Here is a 17,963-nt window from a genome sequence, read left to right as displayed (position 1 = left end):
CGTACATTAAAGAATAACATTTGTGCGATTTCAAAACTACCATTAATATCTACACCAGGGCCACTCTGCTCGGGCCGATTCCACCGTGGCTACAAAAGCAGCCAAAACCTTCATCTGGACCATTCCAGCCATTGTTTGGCAATGGTCAATCTTCCACCATGACAGCGCGCAAACCTTGCCAGGGGCTTTATAGCCACCATTTTGTCTGGACCTGCTCGCCCACCTAACAACAACCAAAGAGTAACCTGGTCTTTTCTCTCTTTGCTCTTGGACGACGGTGAGGTAAAACTGCTCCGGCACTCGTGCATGCCCCGTTTGGAGTGAGTGCAGCCGGGTAGGCGTAGCAAACGATTCCCGCAGACTTGTTCCTCTGAACCTCTTGCATGATCGAATTTACGTACGAGTCGACAATCTCCTGAGGGGACGGCCCAACCACCTCGACGTCTTGGTCCAAAAATTCGTCAGAAGGTGCCAACACTGAGCACGGCTCCTGTCTCTGACTGGGAGGGCTAACTACACAGTTGAAGGCATTCTTCCTGCCAGCCAAAGCATCTTGGCTGTATGCCTCGCTAATCTTCTTGAGCCACAATGTTGCCAGAGTCTTCATGTCCTCACAGGATAAAAGGGTGTCTTCATCCAAAGACTCCAACTGAGTGCCCTGTAAAAAGGGAGCAAGTACCGCCGTGTCCAAGTGGTCTAAATGGGCATGTTAGTTGTGTTGAGAATGTAGATGTAATGCGAAATGGCGACTAAGACAACGTTCTGAACATGAATCCCAAGAGGAGAAAGATGCGGATGAGGAAGAAGAAGAAGAAGAAGAAGAAGAAGAAGAGTGTGTAATACGTCCATCTTCCACTCTTCTTGGCACAATACTGTGCCTTGTACTCCCCAATCCTTTATCATCTCCCCTAATACATGCTCCATAACATCATCCAGTCATTCACCCCTGCCATTCTCGCATCATCCATGGTCATGTATCCACACATCACTTACCATTACTGTCCAGGAATGGGTAAATGTACTCAACTAATCCTGATTGAGTAAAGTAATGTCTCAAAAGCGCCTCTACGACGCTAAAGGGTAAAAACCCATCACCTACAACGTCATGGGCACTAAAGGCGCCTGAAATCTGATCTTCCACACCAGGATGAGAATCGAAAACGCTTTTCTTTAGCTCTCTTAGGAAGTTATCCCGTTCGTTATCCGCCATTGTGACTTTTCAAGTATAAATGTAACAGTGAATGTAAAATGTAAAAGCATAGGAATAGGCTAGCGAGAGATGCTATCGACTCTGCAAAACGGTGCAAACGTCAGCAAAGGTCATTTGGGTGATGTCGGAAGCTTATTTGATCCAAAAGACAAGGATTCTCGAGAGAATGTGTATGCAAACCTCCAAGTGTCCACAAGACTCGATCCGATGTGTAATCATCTGCCATTCACTCCCCTCTAAACATGCCAATTTTGCCACATTAGATAGTATACATTGCTCTAAATCTCCTCTTTACCTGCGAATGCAGCATCATGGCTAGTCTACTCTAAATCATTGTCTATTCACGAAGACTCATAAACGTTTTCGCCGTATCTGCAAGGTGGAAACTGTTAGATTCATCCGAAAAGTTGTATGATTTGGCTACAATGTATCCATTTCTATACTTTGAAACAATTGTTATCTCTGGATTCCTCGACTCTGTCATTTCTACCCTTCTCTCTATCAGCCCTTCTATTCGGCGATCCAAAACGCATGCGCCATAACGAACTGTACCAATAGTAACCTCATCCGTCATGCTATCCTGTACGCTGTATATCTTGATTCGTGTCCCCAGTTCAGGGTATTGTGTTTCCTCAAGCTTAACCAGGTGGTTTGTTATCTGTCTTCTTACATCTACCTCTATGGGTGCCCTATAGATTTTACTGTAGTATAAATTGAATGGCTTCCTTATAAACTCTTCAACATCTCGGGGAGAATTTCTAGTCTCAATACAATACGTGTCCGTAACTCTGACATACTTTGTACCATCCTCTCTTAATACCACAAAGACAAATCTGCCCAAAGCCTCAGGGTTCCGGCCTATTATTGATCTACCTAAAGATGATGCATGAAATGAATGGTTAGTCGAGGGTAATTTATGAAAATCCAAATGAACGTACCTGCATCCGTCACATCACCAATGACATGGAAAAGACTTGCATAACTTTTGATTGCATAATTTGTGCCATTGGGTACCTGCAAAGATGGATCTACGTCAATCTCAAGTCTATTGGGCTCAGAAATGTCCAAATTTATTGCAAGTCTATCTGTCCCTCTATCTGCAATAACTTTGAGAGATGACAAGGCAAAAATGAAAAGTGATAGGATGCTTAATATAAAGGAACTCATCTTGTCTGTTTAACTAGCGTATAAACAAATTGTGATCAATTTAAAGATTCCAAACTTTCATGTGCTGCATGCATTCATTTCCAGATCATTTGTTGCAGCAACTGGGTTCAATTTTGCGCGAACATCGTATACCCATTCTAGCAAGTATTTATGGCACTTTGATACCACTCCAAAAGCCATTCTCCCTAGTGAGCATTCAGGCTCCTATACCGGCGTATAGTCACCCATTCGCTAGTCCTCCGCTCTGCTACGGACATTACATTAAAACCCGTGAATGTAAAACTCATCAACCTTGTTTGCCTGTACATCTATAGCTCTCATAATGCCGCCAGATGCATTATCATTGTGAATAGCGTAGTGGATGCTCTTGCGTAGCAACTCTAAGCATTCATTCTTCTCCATACCCTCTTTATAATTGTCCTGCAAAAATGCGGTAATATATCCCGATCCTGATCCAGAAGCGACAAAATCCTTGATTGGGATCAAGGTTCCTCCAAGAGTAACATTGTAAATACCTGGTCCATCCGAGTCAAAACCACCCAAGATTATGCCACAATGCAAATGGTTTCTGTACTCATGAACCAAATTACGGGTAACTGTAGCCAATGATTTTAATATTGGATAATCTGGTGTTTGGTATGTATAGGAATGCGTATTCTTTACATTTTGGAACGTGTCTACATCCAAATCCATGCTCTCAACTCCGCGTGCGGAATCCAAGTCCATCTTTTCCACACCCTTTCCAGAGGGCCTTCTACCAGACCTCTTGAGTTGCAATTTTAGCGACTCGCCGTGATATCTCAAAATTGTCGACAAATTCTGTGAATCTGCTGCAGAACCTGACCTGAGCATGAAAACGTTTGGCAGGATCCTCGTGATCTTTCTGGCAACTCTATTGACTACAAACTGGCCAGAAGATGTCCTACTATCTGCTGCCAACAATACGCCATCCCTGTGTTTTATGGCAATGATGGTTGTACCCATGGAGACCTTGCCCATGAAGTCCGGGGAAGCTCCGCAAACATCAGTACTAGGGTAAACAGCCTCTGTCGGCAGGCCGTAAATGTTTACCGAATTCGAACACACGTCTGTCATTGTTGTATCCGTAGTTGCAATCTCAGTGAGCCAATTTTCAAAATGCGGAGCAAGAATGTCTGTCTATAAAACTAAAGTAGATGGAGAGAAGCAGTGTGTGACCCCGTTCAACGTCTATCTCTCGAGTTTCTAGACCGATCCTCCAATCCGTTGTAAGAGGGTATAGCCTACAAACGCTGAATCCTCCAAAGTCTCAATACAGAAAATCCAACAACTGTGTAGAGAACGCCAAACGCCAATCCCGGGGGAAAGCTGTCCACGGGGCAAACGTACCGAGTTTTGTCCAAACAAGCGTACGGTATACGCTAACAAAATCCTTGAGGGCCAAGAAAGACGAAAAACCGATGAATCGACGCAAATGATGGCCAAGCGACGAAAATTCTAAAACTCTGGCGGTGGACCCAGAGACTCGTCTTTATAAATTAAAACTTGTGGTTGGCGTAGGGAATTTTTCGGTCACGAGTGAATAAATTGAGTGTGCCCTTCGGACCGCATATAGTGGGACCCGAAATTCCTCCCTCGCCGGCCTCACTCTCAATGTAACGCGTGGAAATTTGTCTCGCAAAGTAAAGCTACAGAATTTGGGTGAGAACGAGGACCGCAGTGGCCGCCGAAGAAAGTGTGTGTAGGCCCAGTGGCGATAGTGTGTAAGTCGACCAAAGTGAGTTGAATGGAAATTTCAAAAGATGAATTGCAGATTAAAGAGGAAAGTCTATCCGGTGTATCAACTGGGCAAAGAGTGTGATACCCTAAATGGTATACGTTGCTACAATGCTTTGGTAAGTTAATGAATGGAGCGTAGCGGAATGAATGCGAACTACTAGCGGAGCTAGGAGGAGCTTTGGCGACTAACAGGAGCCTTACGGCGAACAGAGTGAGCCTAGAGAAGAGTAGGATTAAGGTCATTACTGGAGTGCAACGGAAGGAAGAATGACCTACCGACGTCGGAGACTATGGAGGATATCACTATGGAATGGGCGACCAACGGGAGCTTAAAGAAGAGTAATGAAGACTCTATGAGCGAAGCGAATAAAGGAGTCTATTTACCAGACTCCCACAACTGAAAGGACAGATGTGGAACTACTGGGAAGCATAGGAGCCTGTCTATTCATTGGAAGATGGAGGAATAAGTTGTCCATACTCATCGGAAATGAATGGGTTGTCATTCTAGCTTCTTGGTATTACTCCAGGTGGTATCCTGAATCAATGGGTGTAAAATCTATGGAACCGGTGGAGGTGTCAAAGAGCATATCAAATACAGACATTCTTCTGACGCTAATCCCAACTCTGTCAGGTATAACGATACTGTTCTTGAATGGAAAACTAGCAAAAATGGAGATGATTATGATACCGCCTATACTCCGATTACACTTTACAGTGACAAAATCTCTCACCTTGTGGTATACTACTGGGATGCGGACAAAGATAGGGAGTGTAGGAAGCCTCTACTCATGGAAGTTGCTCTTGGATATTTTAAAGTTCCTCTAGGTAATGATGGCTATCCTAACAATGAAAAATGGACTATGATACTGCCTGAGGATGGTGGTTTTGAACTTAAAGATGGTGAATTACAACTTAAACCTGAGGAACTTAAGGAAAAACTTCGAGAGCTCACCTGTAGATTCTTTGGATCAGTAATCATATATGGCCACTGTAAAAAGGAAGGGTATAAGAATGAATTAGAACTTCATCACCAAGATGAAGAGAGTGCTAAACTTCAACTAGGACGAGCACGTGCTGAAGGAGAACAGGAATCCCAAGAAGGAACAGCTGAGGAAGATTCTGAACTTGAAGGGAAATACTCATCTCAAAAAGTTATTGGACCTCCAAAAACTGCTACTAATACTACTGAAGGACCTGCTTTTGAAGTTGCTCAAGATCCTCAAGCTGAACCTGAAGATACTTCTACTCCTTCTGCTCTTCCTACTCCTCCTCAAGGTAAAACTCCTGAAAGATCTTCCGAAGGAACTGGTCCTAAAGAAGCTGTTTCTGAAGCTCTTAAAGACACAGTCTCTTATAATCCTGGAACTCAACCTCAAGGTCCTTCTGGTCCGGAAGGACTTACTCCTGATTCTGAAACTGACTCTGGTGCTCCTGATACTAAACTTGGACCTGGTAAAAAAGATATGGAAGGACCTAGTACTGGTGGAGGATCTTCTGCTATTCTTCCTGCTAATGACCCCGTTCCTCCTGCGAATTCTACTACTGACTCTTCTGGTTTTGTTAAGACTATCTTTGGAGGTACTGTTGGTGGACTCACTGGACTACTATTGGACTTGGTCTATGGAGGGGACATGCTATACTACAGACACTACTCTAACCATTAAAACTACATTCTCTTCTCTACTCATGGATTTCTATCACTCCCTCCTTTATCTGCTCACTTGACTCATTAACTTGTGGCAAAGTCGCATGCATAGCTCGATACTCTTATTTCCAGCTACATTCTTGATCACACCAACCATTCACATTACACCCCTATACAGAACTTTTAAATGAAGAATTAATGTAATAAAATGGCTCAAGAGGATTATGATCACGTTTACAAAATTATTCTCCTTGGCGATGCAACAGTAGGTTAGTGAAATTCTTCCAACGATTCACCATCCACAGGAAAATCGCACATGCTTTGTCAATACATAAAGGGAACTGTACCATCCCAAAGCAAGGCAACAATTGGAGTAGAATTTGCAACACGAACTGTTCCGCTCGCCTCTGGGGGCACTGTAAAGGCTCAAATTTGGGACACAGCCGGTCAAGAACGATATCGCAGTATAACAAGTGCACATTATAGAAGGGCCGTTGGTGCACTGTTGGTGTACGATATCACAAACCGTCAAAGCTTTCACAATTGCAGAAAGTGGCTAAAAGAGTTGAGGAATGCAGCAGATGATGATATTATCATTACACTTGTAGGGAACAAGGTTGATCTGGTAGAAAGGGATGAATCCTTGAGACAGGTGCACGTAGAACAAGCAGCAAAATTTGCGAGTGAAAATAATTTGACCTTTTACGAAGCATCAGCAGTTACAAGCTATAACGTCAAGAGAATATTTGAACATTTGTTGCAAGATGTTCATGATGTTAAATCAAGAGTAGATCCAGAAGTCGAAGATAAAGTGGAATATATACACAATTTATCAAGAAACAATGATATTGGATGCCTCGACCGTGGTCTATGCAATAGCGTCAGTGGCTGTATCACCCAGTGATATCCAAACTTGTAGAATATACCGTATCTATTAGAGTGTTTAAAGATGATTGAGAAATAAAGATGTATAGTAATAATCATAACTGATAAGGAAATTAAAAGCTAAAGTTGATGTACATATTCGTGTTCCTAATTAAACAGCCCTAAGTTTATGTCCTACATGGTTTTTGACACTCTAGCTTCTTATTCTTTACTATCAACTTAACATGCATGAGTCTCTGTAGAGGATGGTAGTCTCTTTACAACATCTAGTTAGACTGCCCATTGTTTAGATATACAGTCTCTTGTTACGCCTATTGCGTATTGTTTGTTGTAATCATTCATCCGTACTAACCATTCTGCTCACACCAGTTGAGACATTAATGGAGAACTACTGTGAAGGAGACTATGAAGAATGGTTAGAGGATACTATGGAGTTATAGATACCACGAGGAGCTAGCATGGTACGGAGGGAATAATGGACTGTAATGTAGTATAAATGTGTACAAAAATGAAGGATGATCCCAGGGAAACCGGTTGACATAAACATTGGACATGTACCTGGTTCAGCTTCCTCTTTCGAAGGAAATAACACCATTCATTTGTATGATTATGGTGGTTCCTTAAATAACGAAGTATCTGTCACTGAATATAGGAATATTGACAGCCTTCAAGGATATATAAAATGTGAACACAAGCCAAACAATGGTAACGCAATTAAAGCTATAACGTATAAAAGGCAACCTACCACTGGATTATCCGGTGCTAGAGCTCATACAACGGTAACCGTCTATTTTTGGGAATGGGACATTGAGTATACTAACCCTTTACTTGTTAAACTAGGAAATAATGAAAAATATTATACTACAGACGATAACACTAACTGGCTTGATTCTACCGACAATTTTAATGGGTATTCTCTCCTAGAGTTTCTTGATGAACATAATTGCTTTAAGAACAATGCTCATGTTATAAATCTCTCAGAGAGAAGTGCTAATATAGGTTACCAATGTCTAACAAAAGAATGTGGCGCCAGTATTACTTTTGTCAATAATCCCTACCAATATTATTCCCAAACATTGCATGCTATTTCTGATGGGTATATTCGCAGATTTAAGGATAAGACTGTCGAGCAAACCGGAATTGGTTTTCCAAAGGATGCTAATCAAGTCTATGTTTATCACTATCCAAGCGGGCCTGATGGAATTCCACTCTTGATTTGTCTTCCAGAATCATCTGGAGGCTGGTATAAACTGAGGCGTAAAGGTAGTAATAGGTGGGTTCCAGTGGGAGATAATATTCCATCTGGTCCTACTGACTCTTCTACAATCCTTCCACTTTTGAAGAAAATAAATGGAGAAAGCAAAGGGCTTACTCCAGGAGATATAGCTGGTTATGTAGCAGAGGGTCTAGCATCGGTTGGTATGGGCGGACTTGGATTCTGGAAAGGACCAGCTGTATTAAGAGGCATAATTTCACTAGTAAGGACTGCATTATGAGACTCTCCTCTCCTCTCTTGTTGATATACTGGAATGCTATGATTTATGCTCACTTTTTCTTGGTGCAAATTCACCCTAGCATCCATCTACGGTAGTACTCCATTAGACCAACTACTCAGCATCCAAGCTCGTATCTAGAGTGTCTCCATAGAGTCTCAGATCTGTCCAACCCAAGGATCTCCTTTAGAACGTTTAAACATCCACCAGCCAAATCCAGTAAGACCACCAGCTCCGGCCAGGGTACCAGAGGTAGAGCCTCCAAAGGTTGACCACAGTGCAGAGCCAGCAGCGAGACCTCCAGCAACAGATTTAGCAGCAGTAGCTTCCGGAGTATCGTTACATTTACTTTCAAGAGTATTGAGTACTTTGAGGATCCTGTCATAGTCCTTTTCAGTGGATGCAGCTAAAGAGATTACTTTCTCCCAAGTTTTACCATCGTCAGATTTCCACCATTTTTTACTACCAAATTTAGGATCGCTAGTCTTTATGTATATAAGAAGAAGCCTTTTAAGATCATCCTTTGAACAAAAGTAAACTTTAACTTTATCCACATCCAGAATAGGATTATTTGGGGTAGTTTGTCCAACTCCAGGTAGTATTACGTCATAATTCCCATTCCTGAATCCTACTATATGAAACTTATCTCCAGATGAATCCTTGTTGAGAGTATGAGAATAAACTTCATAACTTCCAAGTGCATTGTCAACAGGGGCATCATCCTTAACAACCTTCATTTTAGATTCACCATGTTGGGGATCCATATTATCATTCTTGCAAGCATCATAAGTTTCATTATCCTCATGCTTACCAATATCCATGACAACTGCATTGTTGAACTTACAGTTGAGAAGATGAAGCTTCTTTTGGAGATTTTCTGAAGATATATAAGTATATTGCCAACTCTGGTTGTCTGAATTACGAGTATTTTCATAATAGTTTGTTTCGAGAACTCCGTCCGAGTTTCTGATAACTTTTACGAGAAGAGGCCTACCCCTCTTATCCGGAGAGTCCTTCTGTCTAGTCTCCAAAGGAGACCAATAATAGACTGAAACACTAGTAACCCTTTCTGTTTTCCCTAAGCTGCCTTGTGTGGGATTTCCGTCATAGTTGAAATCTTTAATTGTGAAATATCCTTTTGTTCTCCCCTGTATGGTGTGATAATACTCAGTAAAACCCTCTATGCTCTGTGAATGTACTGACTTAACTACTATATTCAGATATGGATACATAGTATCTGGATAGCTAGTTTCTTTGGTTATGGTTCCTCTACTATAGATATCTATAGTTACTTCAGGTGGTTTACAAAGACTGTTAATAGTGTCCAAGAATTTTACTATGGAACTGTGGTTAGAATCATCACCCAACCTATTAGCAATAGGTTCCCAAATATCTCTAAAATTAGTAGGCTTTTGAAACCACTTGTTACCCTGGGTCATATCTGGCAGATAAATAAGGAGAGGATCTCCAAGGTCACTCATGCAGAAATAAACAACAATCCTGCTAGTATTTTTGAGAGGTAGATCTGGTTTCAGACCCTCAAGTTTTATGTAATCATTACCCTTCCTGAATGAAGATATCTTAAACGCCCCCGAAGACGGAGTATGTTCATAAGCTCTATAATTTCCAAGACACCCTTTATCTACCTCCTCTACAGAGATTTTATTAGTATAACGATCACTATGTTTAGGATCTTTAGTATATCCAACATGACAGTAACTGGAGGTTTCTGCAACATCTATTTGAACGACACCATTAATCTCACAATTAAGTGTGATGAGTTTAGGTATGAGTTGAGTCTGATCAACTCCATACTTAGAATTTGCTGTAGTATATTCACTCCATCTCCCATCCTTATTATATGTATAATAAGCATAATTATTTCCAGGTGTATCCTTTGTGACAACTTCCACTAGGAGAGCTTTAGTGGGTGGACTAGTGCTACCGTTCTCATTCCTCCAATAGTAGGCCGAGACGGATAAGATATTCTGTCCTTGAGATCCCTTAATGATACCTATCTTGCCATTTTCACTTAGCACTTCCTTTAGTTTAAATGGTTCATCATCCTGATTTTTATGTTCGTATTTGTAAAAGTCCTGAGGAAGTCCACTAAAAGGGCAAAGAGTTCTTGTGACCTTAATGTTCTTATTCTCGGTAGAAGTTTTATCTCTTTGATAATACGTAGGATTTTGATCATCAGTTGGCTTTTGTTCAAGCTCAATGGTTACTTCTAAATCAATACTTGCGGATGTCACATATAATAAGCTTCTGGTACTACCTCTCGAACTAGGGGCATCTGAACATCTTGGCATACCAAAACAATTTATAGCATTTACTATTTTATTGAAATTTTGACAAGAAAGACTCAAAAATCCACTAGGAATTATGCCACTTAGCTCACTAGAGACATCTGTCCAGTTGTGATCACTAGGACCTTTCTTATACCATCCTGTAATACTTGAGCCTCCAACCTTTTCGATATATATTAGTTTTGGATCACTTCCACAGTAAAATGTATAGATATTTACCGGTGAATCTACATGGAAAGATGGGATATTTTCAAATTTTATTCTCTTTCTCAGCCCCTGGTAATAGTTATCTTGATAGTATTTAATCTTGGCAAGTCGATCCCCAAGATCTGATATAGTTTGCTTATGATAAACTATACTTGCGCCATTAACCTGAAGGGACAAAGGAGTAGCTGAAATTTTTTTATGATTATTACAACAGTATGATCCTGATTTACTATAAGATATATCCATGGTAACCGCTTTGTTGAGCAAACAGTTAAGGCCATCTAGTGTTTGTTCAAGGGATTCACCTTTGAGTTTTGATTGTCCATACGGATACCATTCGTCTCTACCTTTACTAGCATGATATTTATAAGTATTGTCAGACTTTTCGATTTCTATAAAGAGTGGATTTTCCATTTGATAATCACTTGTCCAGTACCAGACTGATAGTTGTTTGATGTTAATATTATATCCAACACCTACATCAACACTTTTACCACTCTCTCCATATATAACTTCCTTAATTGTAAAAGGTTGACCGGTAGGTGAGCTATGTGTAAACTTCCAGAATCCAGAGTGTTGAGGATCCTCAGACTTTTCTAACTTGACAGCATGTCCATCATCAAGAATATATACCTCACTATCTTCATTTCTAGGTCTTTTCCTTATATCAATAATAATACCAGATTTTTGATCTATGAGAGCAGATAGTTTTGGAATATTTGGCGCTTCATCTTCCAGTTCATGAATCTCTTCTACTTCCTCCAAATCATCATCTACAATAGCAGTGAAAATATTTTTTATATCCTGATTGCTTTGATCATTGTCAAGATTTGACACTTGCGTTACTCCGCTGTTATTTTCACTCATAAAAGGTGGTGGTTTAATCGCAAGGCTGTTGCATACATTTAGAGTTTGTTTTAGTTCTTCCAAAGTCCTGATAATTGAAATCCGATCTGTGGAACTTATCTCTACAGTAGCATCCTCCCATCCATCATTTTCCCTTTTTCTTTTTAACCAGCTATTACCTCCATCTTCAATCTTGACAAGAATAGGAGCATAAGGGTTACAATCTGCAAAGTATACCGTAACCTTTGCAACATTTCTTAGAGGATATCCTAAAGTGGTCTTCTGTTCAGTGTTCCAACTAAGTACAGATGATATTGTAAAAGTATTCTCGTTTGGAATAATGGACGTATGTTCATAAATTACATAGCCATGAATTTTCTCTCTAGATTGAGTAACTTTTATTCTCTTATCCTTGCACTTACTGTTGCAATATCTCCAAAATATCCTTGATATGTCAAGTTTTACCACTTTGTTCACTCTGCAGTTAACCTCATTCAGTTTATCAGTAAACTTTTCGGTAAGGTCATTTTTAGGATCTTGGCTCATATAAAATCCCCTAACCTCTTTTTCTTCAACATTTCTCCAGTTAGTATAAGGTTCCTTTTCACAAATATTCTCATACCAAGTTGATGGCTTTCCGTCTTTGGGTTTAAACTCCACAAGCAGTGGTACTTCCGGCTTCTTGCTCCAAGAATAAATGTTCAATATAAGCCCATATTCGGTATATGGAGGAACTATGTTTGTAGCTTGGTAATTGTAGGTAACTCTAGAAATCCTTGTATCATGAGGTATTTGATATCCTTCTACTTGATAATCCTTTTTGGCTCCATATGGAACATGTCCAGATTGAGACTGAGATACAGATTTATTTGGTAAACAGGTGGACTTTTTTTCACCTCGGTGGAATGGTTGAAGGTTTTTTGGAGTATTGAGATCAATAGGTATAGCACTATTAAGCTGGCAGTTTAGATGATCAAGTGCCTCTTGTTCATTCAGAGTATCTATTGGTCCATTCATCCAAATATTTGCAAATTTTCCATAGTAGAACGTTTCTCCGTTACTTTTTATAAGTCCTACGAGTACAGGTTCGCTAGACTGTCCATCCCAAAAATATACGTCCACTTCCTTAACATCTCTTTGTGTGCCTGTTCCTATGTTATCCCCCCCTTTAAGCTCTCTCTTTAAATTAAAAGTCTTCCTTGTTGTTATCTGATGAGTAATCCTAAAGAAGTTTGTTACGGGTTTTTTCGCATATTTCGTCAGCAATATAGACGTATTTCCACTACCATATACTCTAGCATAATGTCCAAGGTCTGGTTGTAATCTAATATTTAACTGTACTCCATTTGTATGAGAATGCGTAGAGCATCCGTTTATGTAAAGCGTTGTTTGTACTTTTCTAAAAATTTCTGCAATTTGATCTTTAACCTCATCCTGTCCTTTACCTCCAATTTGTTGGTGTTCCATCCAGTTGTCGGCGCTATTTCTGTAATACCATTTCCCACTAGAGTTGGGATCTTCCGATTCAACATGTATCAAGAATGGTTTAGTGCTATCACATGATGACACATATGCGTCCAATTTGGTAATATTCTTCAAAGGAAAAGTACCTTTTGGAAAATTCTGCTTTTTACCGCCAAAATATAGATCCGATATGTTAAATGTTTTGTCACCGAAATAATCTCTTGATGTATATTCGTGAGCTGCAAATCCAAAGAGGTTACGTATAGAGCCATTATAGAAATGTCTGATCCTATTCCTATGTCTACTATCTTGAGAATTGTGACAGTCTTTTGACGTACCCAAGTTAATAACAACTGTTCCATTAAATATACAGCTGAGGATATCAAGTTTATTCTGAAGTTCTGATCCATACCCAGAGAATATGTTAGATTCTGATTGACTCATCTGTCTCCATTTATCATTTTTTCCTCCTGGCTTGCTAATATTCTCAAACCAAAACGAATATCCGCTGTATGTTTCAAGTTCCACCAAGAGAGGATTCTCACGTCCTTTGTCATGCTCCCAGTAATAGACTGATATATTTTTAATGTTTGATGGATCGTTAATTGGAATTGGAAGATAGTATATCTTCCCATTGTCTTTTCGTTTATAGGTTATTTTCCCACCGTTGTACACAAGAATGGATTTATCTGTTATTTTTTCATGTGTATATTTCGTATATCCAGTAATGCTCCCTGGAGAAGTCTCCGGTTTAATTTCTCCAGCGGTGTTATCACCACAAATAAGACACGTATAACTGTATTTTCCAATATACTGTATATCTATCTGATGATATCCGTATAACCTGCATCCAATGTCAGTCAATCTTTTCTTTAGTCCATAACTTGGATCATAGTTGTCCTCTTCAGGATAACCGTTTGTATTACCAATTTTCCTCCATTTCTTATTAGCATAATGTCCAGCATTCTCATACCAAAGTGTCTTCCCTGCATCGGTTTGAACCCTTATGATAAGGGGCCTGCTAATAGCACTTCCTGGTTCATATTGTTTGTGGTAATACGTTGTTACAGATTGCAACTTAGTGAATGATATTCCACTCGTGGTCTCAAGTTTTATAGTTTTACAGTACAACACAAGTTTCTTACTCCCGGAAATATGGGTACAATATCCATAACTATCTAGTTGAGTAACATTGTCTTCTCTTTTAGCTGTTATATCTGAGACCTGGTTTACATAGCATTTGCATGTTTTGTTACATTTCTTGGAAATATCTATTAATGTAACCATTCATACTTTTCCAGTTATTCAATATCTTTCAAACCTATGTTATATGTTTTTAAATTCCTTTCAAAACTCTGAGATCCATGAGTCTCCTATCTACTCTTCATCCAACCATTCATCCTCCCTCACAAGTAGCTCACCGTCAGAGACTATCCACAGAACAAGATTAACAACTATAAGCACAGTCTTCAGTAGTACAGTATGGAGGATCTACTGGAATATAAAGAACCCATGAGAATCTAATTCATAGGTTTTTTGAGCGTATTACCGTGAAATTTGCATAGCAATTCTAGTTTAAACTATTTGTATGTCCATATCCAAGTTGCAAGTACCTGAAAACATTTGCATGCAAAACATACTGGCACCGGAACAATTACAAATTTAAATGCCTACATTGACACAAACGCGATATTAAATTACCGTTTATTAGACCTACTTCTTGGCCTTTTTATTCCCCTTTGGTTTCTTGTCCTTTGGCTTCTCAAAAGTCTCAGGTTTTGGTTCCTCTACAGCCTCCTGAGGCTCATTCTGGCCTTGTGGGAATCCTCTAAAGCGTTTTTCTCGTATAGGAATCTTGTTGCTCAACTTTACAAATTTTGCCACAAAGAATCCATCAAGGTTATGCTTGTGAGGATAAAAACGCCTAGCATGAGCAGCTATTGAAGGGTGAAACTTTCTTCCTCTAAATCTACTAAAGGCTGGAGATCCAATGTCCAAGCCTAAGGGAACCAACTTTACATTTCTCATTCTCAGGGCGTAATTCACAACTTCTTCATTTTCTTCAACAGATAGACTGCATGTAGAGTACACAATGCATCCGCCAGTCTTGGAAGCACTATTCACCAAATCAATGGCAGTGCATAACAACTGCTTTTGCAACACTGCATTTTCTTGAATGTCTTTCAGGGTCCTCTTGACCTTTACCGATGGGTCTCTGGAAATTACTCCCAAACCTGAGCACGGAGCGTCACATAGTACACGGTCCAAAGGAGGCAGGACGTTTAGTAGCTTTGTGCCATCATAATTTGTCACAATGGTATTCGTTACTCCGAGCCTAAACGTTTAATGGGCACAGATGCGAAAGGTTACCTGTGAATATTGGCAACCAACGCCTTGCAACGGTCCTTATTAAAGTCGTTTGCATATATGAGACCCGTATTGTTCATAATCTGGCCGATATGGGTCGTCTTTCCTCCGGGAGCTGCGGCAATGTCCAGCACCTTTTCTCCTAAATTAGTTGTAAGGATGCCATGTATAAATGGAAACCTACCCTCTTTTGGGGCTAGTGCGAGCACTGGGATGAGGGAAGAGGCTGATTGGAGCATGTAGTGTCCTGCAAGGTACTCTGGTGTAGCTCCAATCGGGACCTTGGAGGAATGAACCACCAAACCTTCCTTTGTCCAGTCGCCGGTAGGATCCACATTCGCTCCTCTATTGATCAGGCTGACAGCCAGTTCCTTCCTCCTTGTTTTTAGTGTATTCGTCCTGATTGTAAGCGGCAGTGGCTGCTCATTGGCCTCGAAAAACTGAATGGCCTCCACCGGGTTAAAGAGCTGTACAAACGTATATTTCTGCATCGTCCATTGGCATATTCCGTCATATATGCGAGTCATGGATGACGTACCTTCAGGAAATAGTCGGCAAGTTCGTCGGAATAACCGTAATAAAGCGATACCAGGCGTTTTAGCTCGGAAACGAATGATTCTGTGGGCATATTGTAGGTTTTTATGGCTCAAAATTTGAGTATAAATGGAATTGATCAAAATGCAAGTCATACCTCGCTTTCTAGTCACAGTTTGGGCCTTGGTGACGGCGCTCCACTTGGAGAGGATTCCACAAATGGATTCAATGCGATCTTTGACTGAATTTAAATCAGATTCTTCAATTTTGAGCTCCTCAGCGTCCAAATCCTCGATATCTACGTCTACGTCGGTATCCGCCTCCTCTCTCTCGCCAGCGTCGCCGTCCGGGGCCATTCCCTGGGCTTCTATGTCCTCCGAGTCATCGCTGTCAAACGCAACGTCCAAGTCTTCCACCTCGTCGGCTTCAAAGTGCATCATCTTGCGGAATTTATTATAAGTCAACCACATGGCGGGCAGGGCTCCTTCTTCCTCCATACACACGTAACTCGCTAGACATTCGTGGCTATCGCATGAATGACGTCTAGAGCATAAGTTAATCGGCGCTAGAGGCTGCCGGGCATCTATTGTACAGTGATGTAGTGGAAACCTTTACATGCCATTGTTTGCCAAGTACTCGGCGAGAGCAAAAGCAGCCATTCTGGAGCTGATCTTGTCCTGTCCTCTACCTTCATCGTAAACGACAATTACGATGTAACCTCCGGGAGTCTTGATCAAGTGGCAGCCTCCCTTGTTCTTTGCAGCGCAAATGCACTCAAAGGAGTGCTGTCCAACCTCGACTGAAGCATCATGAGAGGCAAAAGTATACTTTTCACCGCCCAAAAAGATGCCGTTGGTGGAAAACTTTTTCTCAAAAACCTCTTGAATGGTAAACTTTTCGTCAATGTTGTGAGTTATCGGATTACCAGCCTCGTCGTTGCAGACAAACTCGTAGGGATCCTTGTAAACACTGTCCCAATTCAATCCCTCATGGTCCAAATCGGCGGCAACAAAGAGCTCACAGTCCTCACCCTAAATGTTTTGTGTTTTTCTGAAATGTATGGATGGATGTGGCGGTTGACAGTATGATTAGAAGAGGTGAATGTGTGGGCCCATCAAGTGCATGGAGCCCCTCCGGCTAAAGCCTATGGTCGTAGAATAACCACCATTCAGAGGCGTTCACTCATCCCTCTGGAGATACACAGGCTCCTATACTCCATAGTAGCCCATTCGCTCATCCTCCCGATGGTTGGATGGTAGCCATAGAGCTCTTGTTAGTCGCTTGAGCTCACATCCCTCATTCTTCTGGGCCCATTAGGCCACAGAGAGCGTCATGTAAAGTCTGCACTTACGTTTGCAATGCCAGCACCGTAGCAAGCGTTATTCTCCAAGGCGAGTTGCTTAAGAATTGGTACCCAATCAGCCATTTTCCTGCGAATTTAATCTCCGAGTCGAGTGCAAATGTATAAAGTTTTGTAGAATAATTTAAAGTCCTAGGCTACCCTGCAGGGATTATTTATACACATTTAGACGACAATACACACTTCCCCATATAATGATGCAAATTTGCGTCAATTTAGGCCAAAATGACTCTTTTATCGAGTGCACTGGAGAATTTTATCGGTTTTTGAAGGGATTGTGTGAGTTTTTACAGCAGAAAGTGACAATGAAGCTCTACAGAGTCCAGGGGTTCCGTATACCAGAAAATGGGCACACACAGACTATCTATGACGTAAATCAGCGAATTTGTCTATGGAAATTTGATGAGCTGGGTGGAGGCCAGGGGCACCTGTGGAAATGAGAGAAGAAAAGTGGAATGAGGATCCGGGGAAATTTCCTCGCAACCCAACGGTGGTAACGCGTACCAGAGAAGGGAATGCGTGAGGTGTCTATGGTACGACGAAATGGGAGTCCCTAGTGACGACTGTGTACTGGGAATGGCGCCAACGCTCCCTCGGGTCACGTTCTACGGATTGTAGCCGCGCTCAAGATAGTCGAATCTGCAAAAGATAATGTATCCATATCCCCCATCCCTTTCTAGTCTATCCATAGAATCCGTGAATTGCATCCCAGCACTCT

General features: G+C 40.9%; 9 protein-coding genes across 9 annotated transcripts, besides 1 other annotated feature; 3 read left to right on the top strand and 6 right to left on the bottom strand.

Moving 5' to 3' along the window:
* Positions 1 to 182: 182 nt before the first annotated feature.
* On the bottom strand, positions 183 to 1,252 carry BEWA_023610 (hypothetical protein). Its single transcript, XM_004829121.1, has 2 exons — positions 994 to 1,252; positions 183 to 696 (listed from the first exon to the last, which is right to left on the bottom strand). Exons 1-2 carry the CDS (start codon positions 1,208 to 1,210, stop codon positions 224 to 226), a joined length of 690 nt encoding a protein of 229 aa, XP_004829178.1. The 5' UTR covers positions 1,211 to 1,252; the 3' UTR covers positions 183 to 223.
* Positions 798 to 832: a microsatellite.
* A 295-nt stretch (positions 1,253 to 1,547) lies between the features above and the next one.
* Positions 1,548 to 2,377, bottom strand: BEWA_023600 (signal peptide-containing protein; the record flags this gene model as incomplete). Its single annotated transcript, XM_004829120.1, has 2 exons — positions 1,548 to 2,083; positions 2,149 to 2,377. 2 exons carry the CDS (start codon positions 2,375 to 2,377, stop codon positions 1,548 to 1,550), a joined length of 765 nt encoding a protein of 254 aa, XP_004829177.1.
* A 34-nt stretch (positions 2,378 to 2,411) lies between these two features.
* BEWA_023590 (proteasome subunit y, putative) lies at positions 2,412 to 3,472 on the bottom strand (the record flags this gene model as incomplete). The annotated part of the gene is made up of 1 exon (XM_004829119.1): positions 2,412 to 3,472. The coding sequence occupies one exon, from the start codon at positions 3,470 to 3,472 to the stop codon at positions 2,639 to 2,641; it is 834 nt and encodes a 277-aa protein (XP_004829176.1). The 3' UTR covers positions 2,412 to 2,638.
* A 1,451-nt stretch (positions 3,473 to 4,923) lies between these two features.
* On the top strand, positions 4,924 to 5,799 carry BEWA_023580 (hypothetical protein; the record flags this gene model as incomplete). Its single annotated transcript, XM_004829118.1, has 1 exon — positions 4,924 to 5,799. The coding sequence occupies one exon, from the start codon at positions 4,924 to 4,926 to the stop codon at positions 5,797 to 5,799; it is 876 nt and encodes a 291-aa protein (XP_004829175.1).
* A 189-nt stretch (positions 5,800 to 5,988) lies between these two features.
* Positions 5,989 to 6,684, top strand: BEWA_023570 (Ras family Rab small GTP-binding protein; the record flags this gene model as incomplete). Its single annotated transcript, XM_004829117.1, has 2 exons — positions 5,989 to 6,049; positions 6,086 to 6,684. The coding sequence occupies 2 exons, from the start codon at positions 5,989 to 5,991 to the stop codon at positions 6,682 to 6,684; spliced, it is 660 nt and encodes a 219-aa protein (XP_004829174.1).
* A 496-nt stretch (positions 6,685 to 7,180) lies between these two features.
* BEWA_023560 (hypothetical protein) lies at positions 7,181 to 8,161 on the top strand (the record flags this gene model as incomplete). The annotated part of the gene is made up of 1 exon (XM_004829116.1): positions 7,181 to 8,161. The coding sequence occupies one exon, from the start codon at positions 7,181 to 7,183 to the stop codon at positions 8,159 to 8,161; it is 981 nt and encodes a 326-aa protein (XP_004829173.1).
* Positions 8,162 to 8,316: 155 nt separating this feature from the next.
* Positions 8,317 to 14,271, bottom strand: BEWA_023550 (hypothetical protein; the record flags this gene model as incomplete). The annotated part of the gene is made up of 1 exon (XM_004829115.1): positions 8,317 to 14,271. The coding sequence occupies one exon, from the start codon at positions 14,269 to 14,271 to the stop codon at positions 8,317 to 8,319; it is 5,955 nt and encodes a 1,984-aa protein (XP_004829172.1).
* A 426-nt stretch (positions 14,272 to 14,697) lies between these two features.
* Positions 14,698 to 16,382, bottom strand: BEWA_023540 (NOL1/NOP2/sun RNA methylase family member protein; the record flags this gene model as incomplete). Its single annotated transcript, XM_004829114.1, has 5 exons — positions 14,698 to 15,319; positions 15,355 to 15,493; positions 15,536 to 15,818; positions 15,890 to 15,969; positions 16,043 to 16,382. The coding sequence occupies 5 exons, from the start codon at positions 16,380 to 16,382 to the stop codon at positions 14,698 to 14,700; spliced, it is 1,464 nt and encodes a 487-aa protein (XP_004829171.1).
* A 44-nt stretch (positions 16,383 to 16,426) lies between these two features.
* On the bottom strand, positions 16,427 to 17,373 carry BEWA_023530 (hypothetical protein). Its single transcript, XM_004829113.1, has 2 exons — positions 17,237 to 17,373; positions 16,427 to 16,916 (listed from the first exon to the last, which is right to left on the bottom strand). The coding sequence occupies exons 1-2, from the start codon at positions 17,309 to 17,311 to the stop codon at positions 16,497 to 16,499; spliced, it is 495 nt and encodes a 164-aa protein (XP_004829170.1). The 5' UTR covers positions 17,312 to 17,373; the 3' UTR covers positions 16,427 to 16,496.
* Between the last annotated feature and the right edge of the window lie 590 nt (positions 17,374 to 17,963).

Source organism: Theileria equi, chromosome 1 (genome assembly GCF_000342415.1).
Source record: "Theileria equi strain WA chromosome 1, complete sequence".
Lineage (NCBI taxonomy): Eukaryota > Apicomplexa > Aconoidasida > Piroplasmida > Theileriidae > Theileria > Theileria equi.
Note: the sequence above shows the minus strand (reverse complement) of the source record. Positions and strands in the feature narration are given on the sequence as shown.

Bases quoted from the DNA above. Each gene is read 5' to 3' on its own strand.
- BEWA_023610 (XM_004829121.1), bottom strand. From the start codon at position 1,210: ATGGCGGATAACGAACGGGATAACTTCCTAAGAGAGCTAAAGAAAAGC. The intron at 697-993 runs GTAAGTGATGTG...ATGCCCATTTAG, and splicing joins CCCATTCCTGGACAGTAATG to ACCACTTGGACACGGCGGTA.
- BEWA_023530 (XM_004829113.1), bottom strand. From the start codon at position 17,311: ATGGCTGATTGGGTACCAATTCTTAAGCAACTCGCCTTGGAGAATAAC. The intron at 16,917-17,236 runs GTAAGTGCAGAC...CAAAACATTTAG, and splicing joins ACGGTGCTGGCATTGCAAAC to GGTGAGGACTGTGAGCTCTT.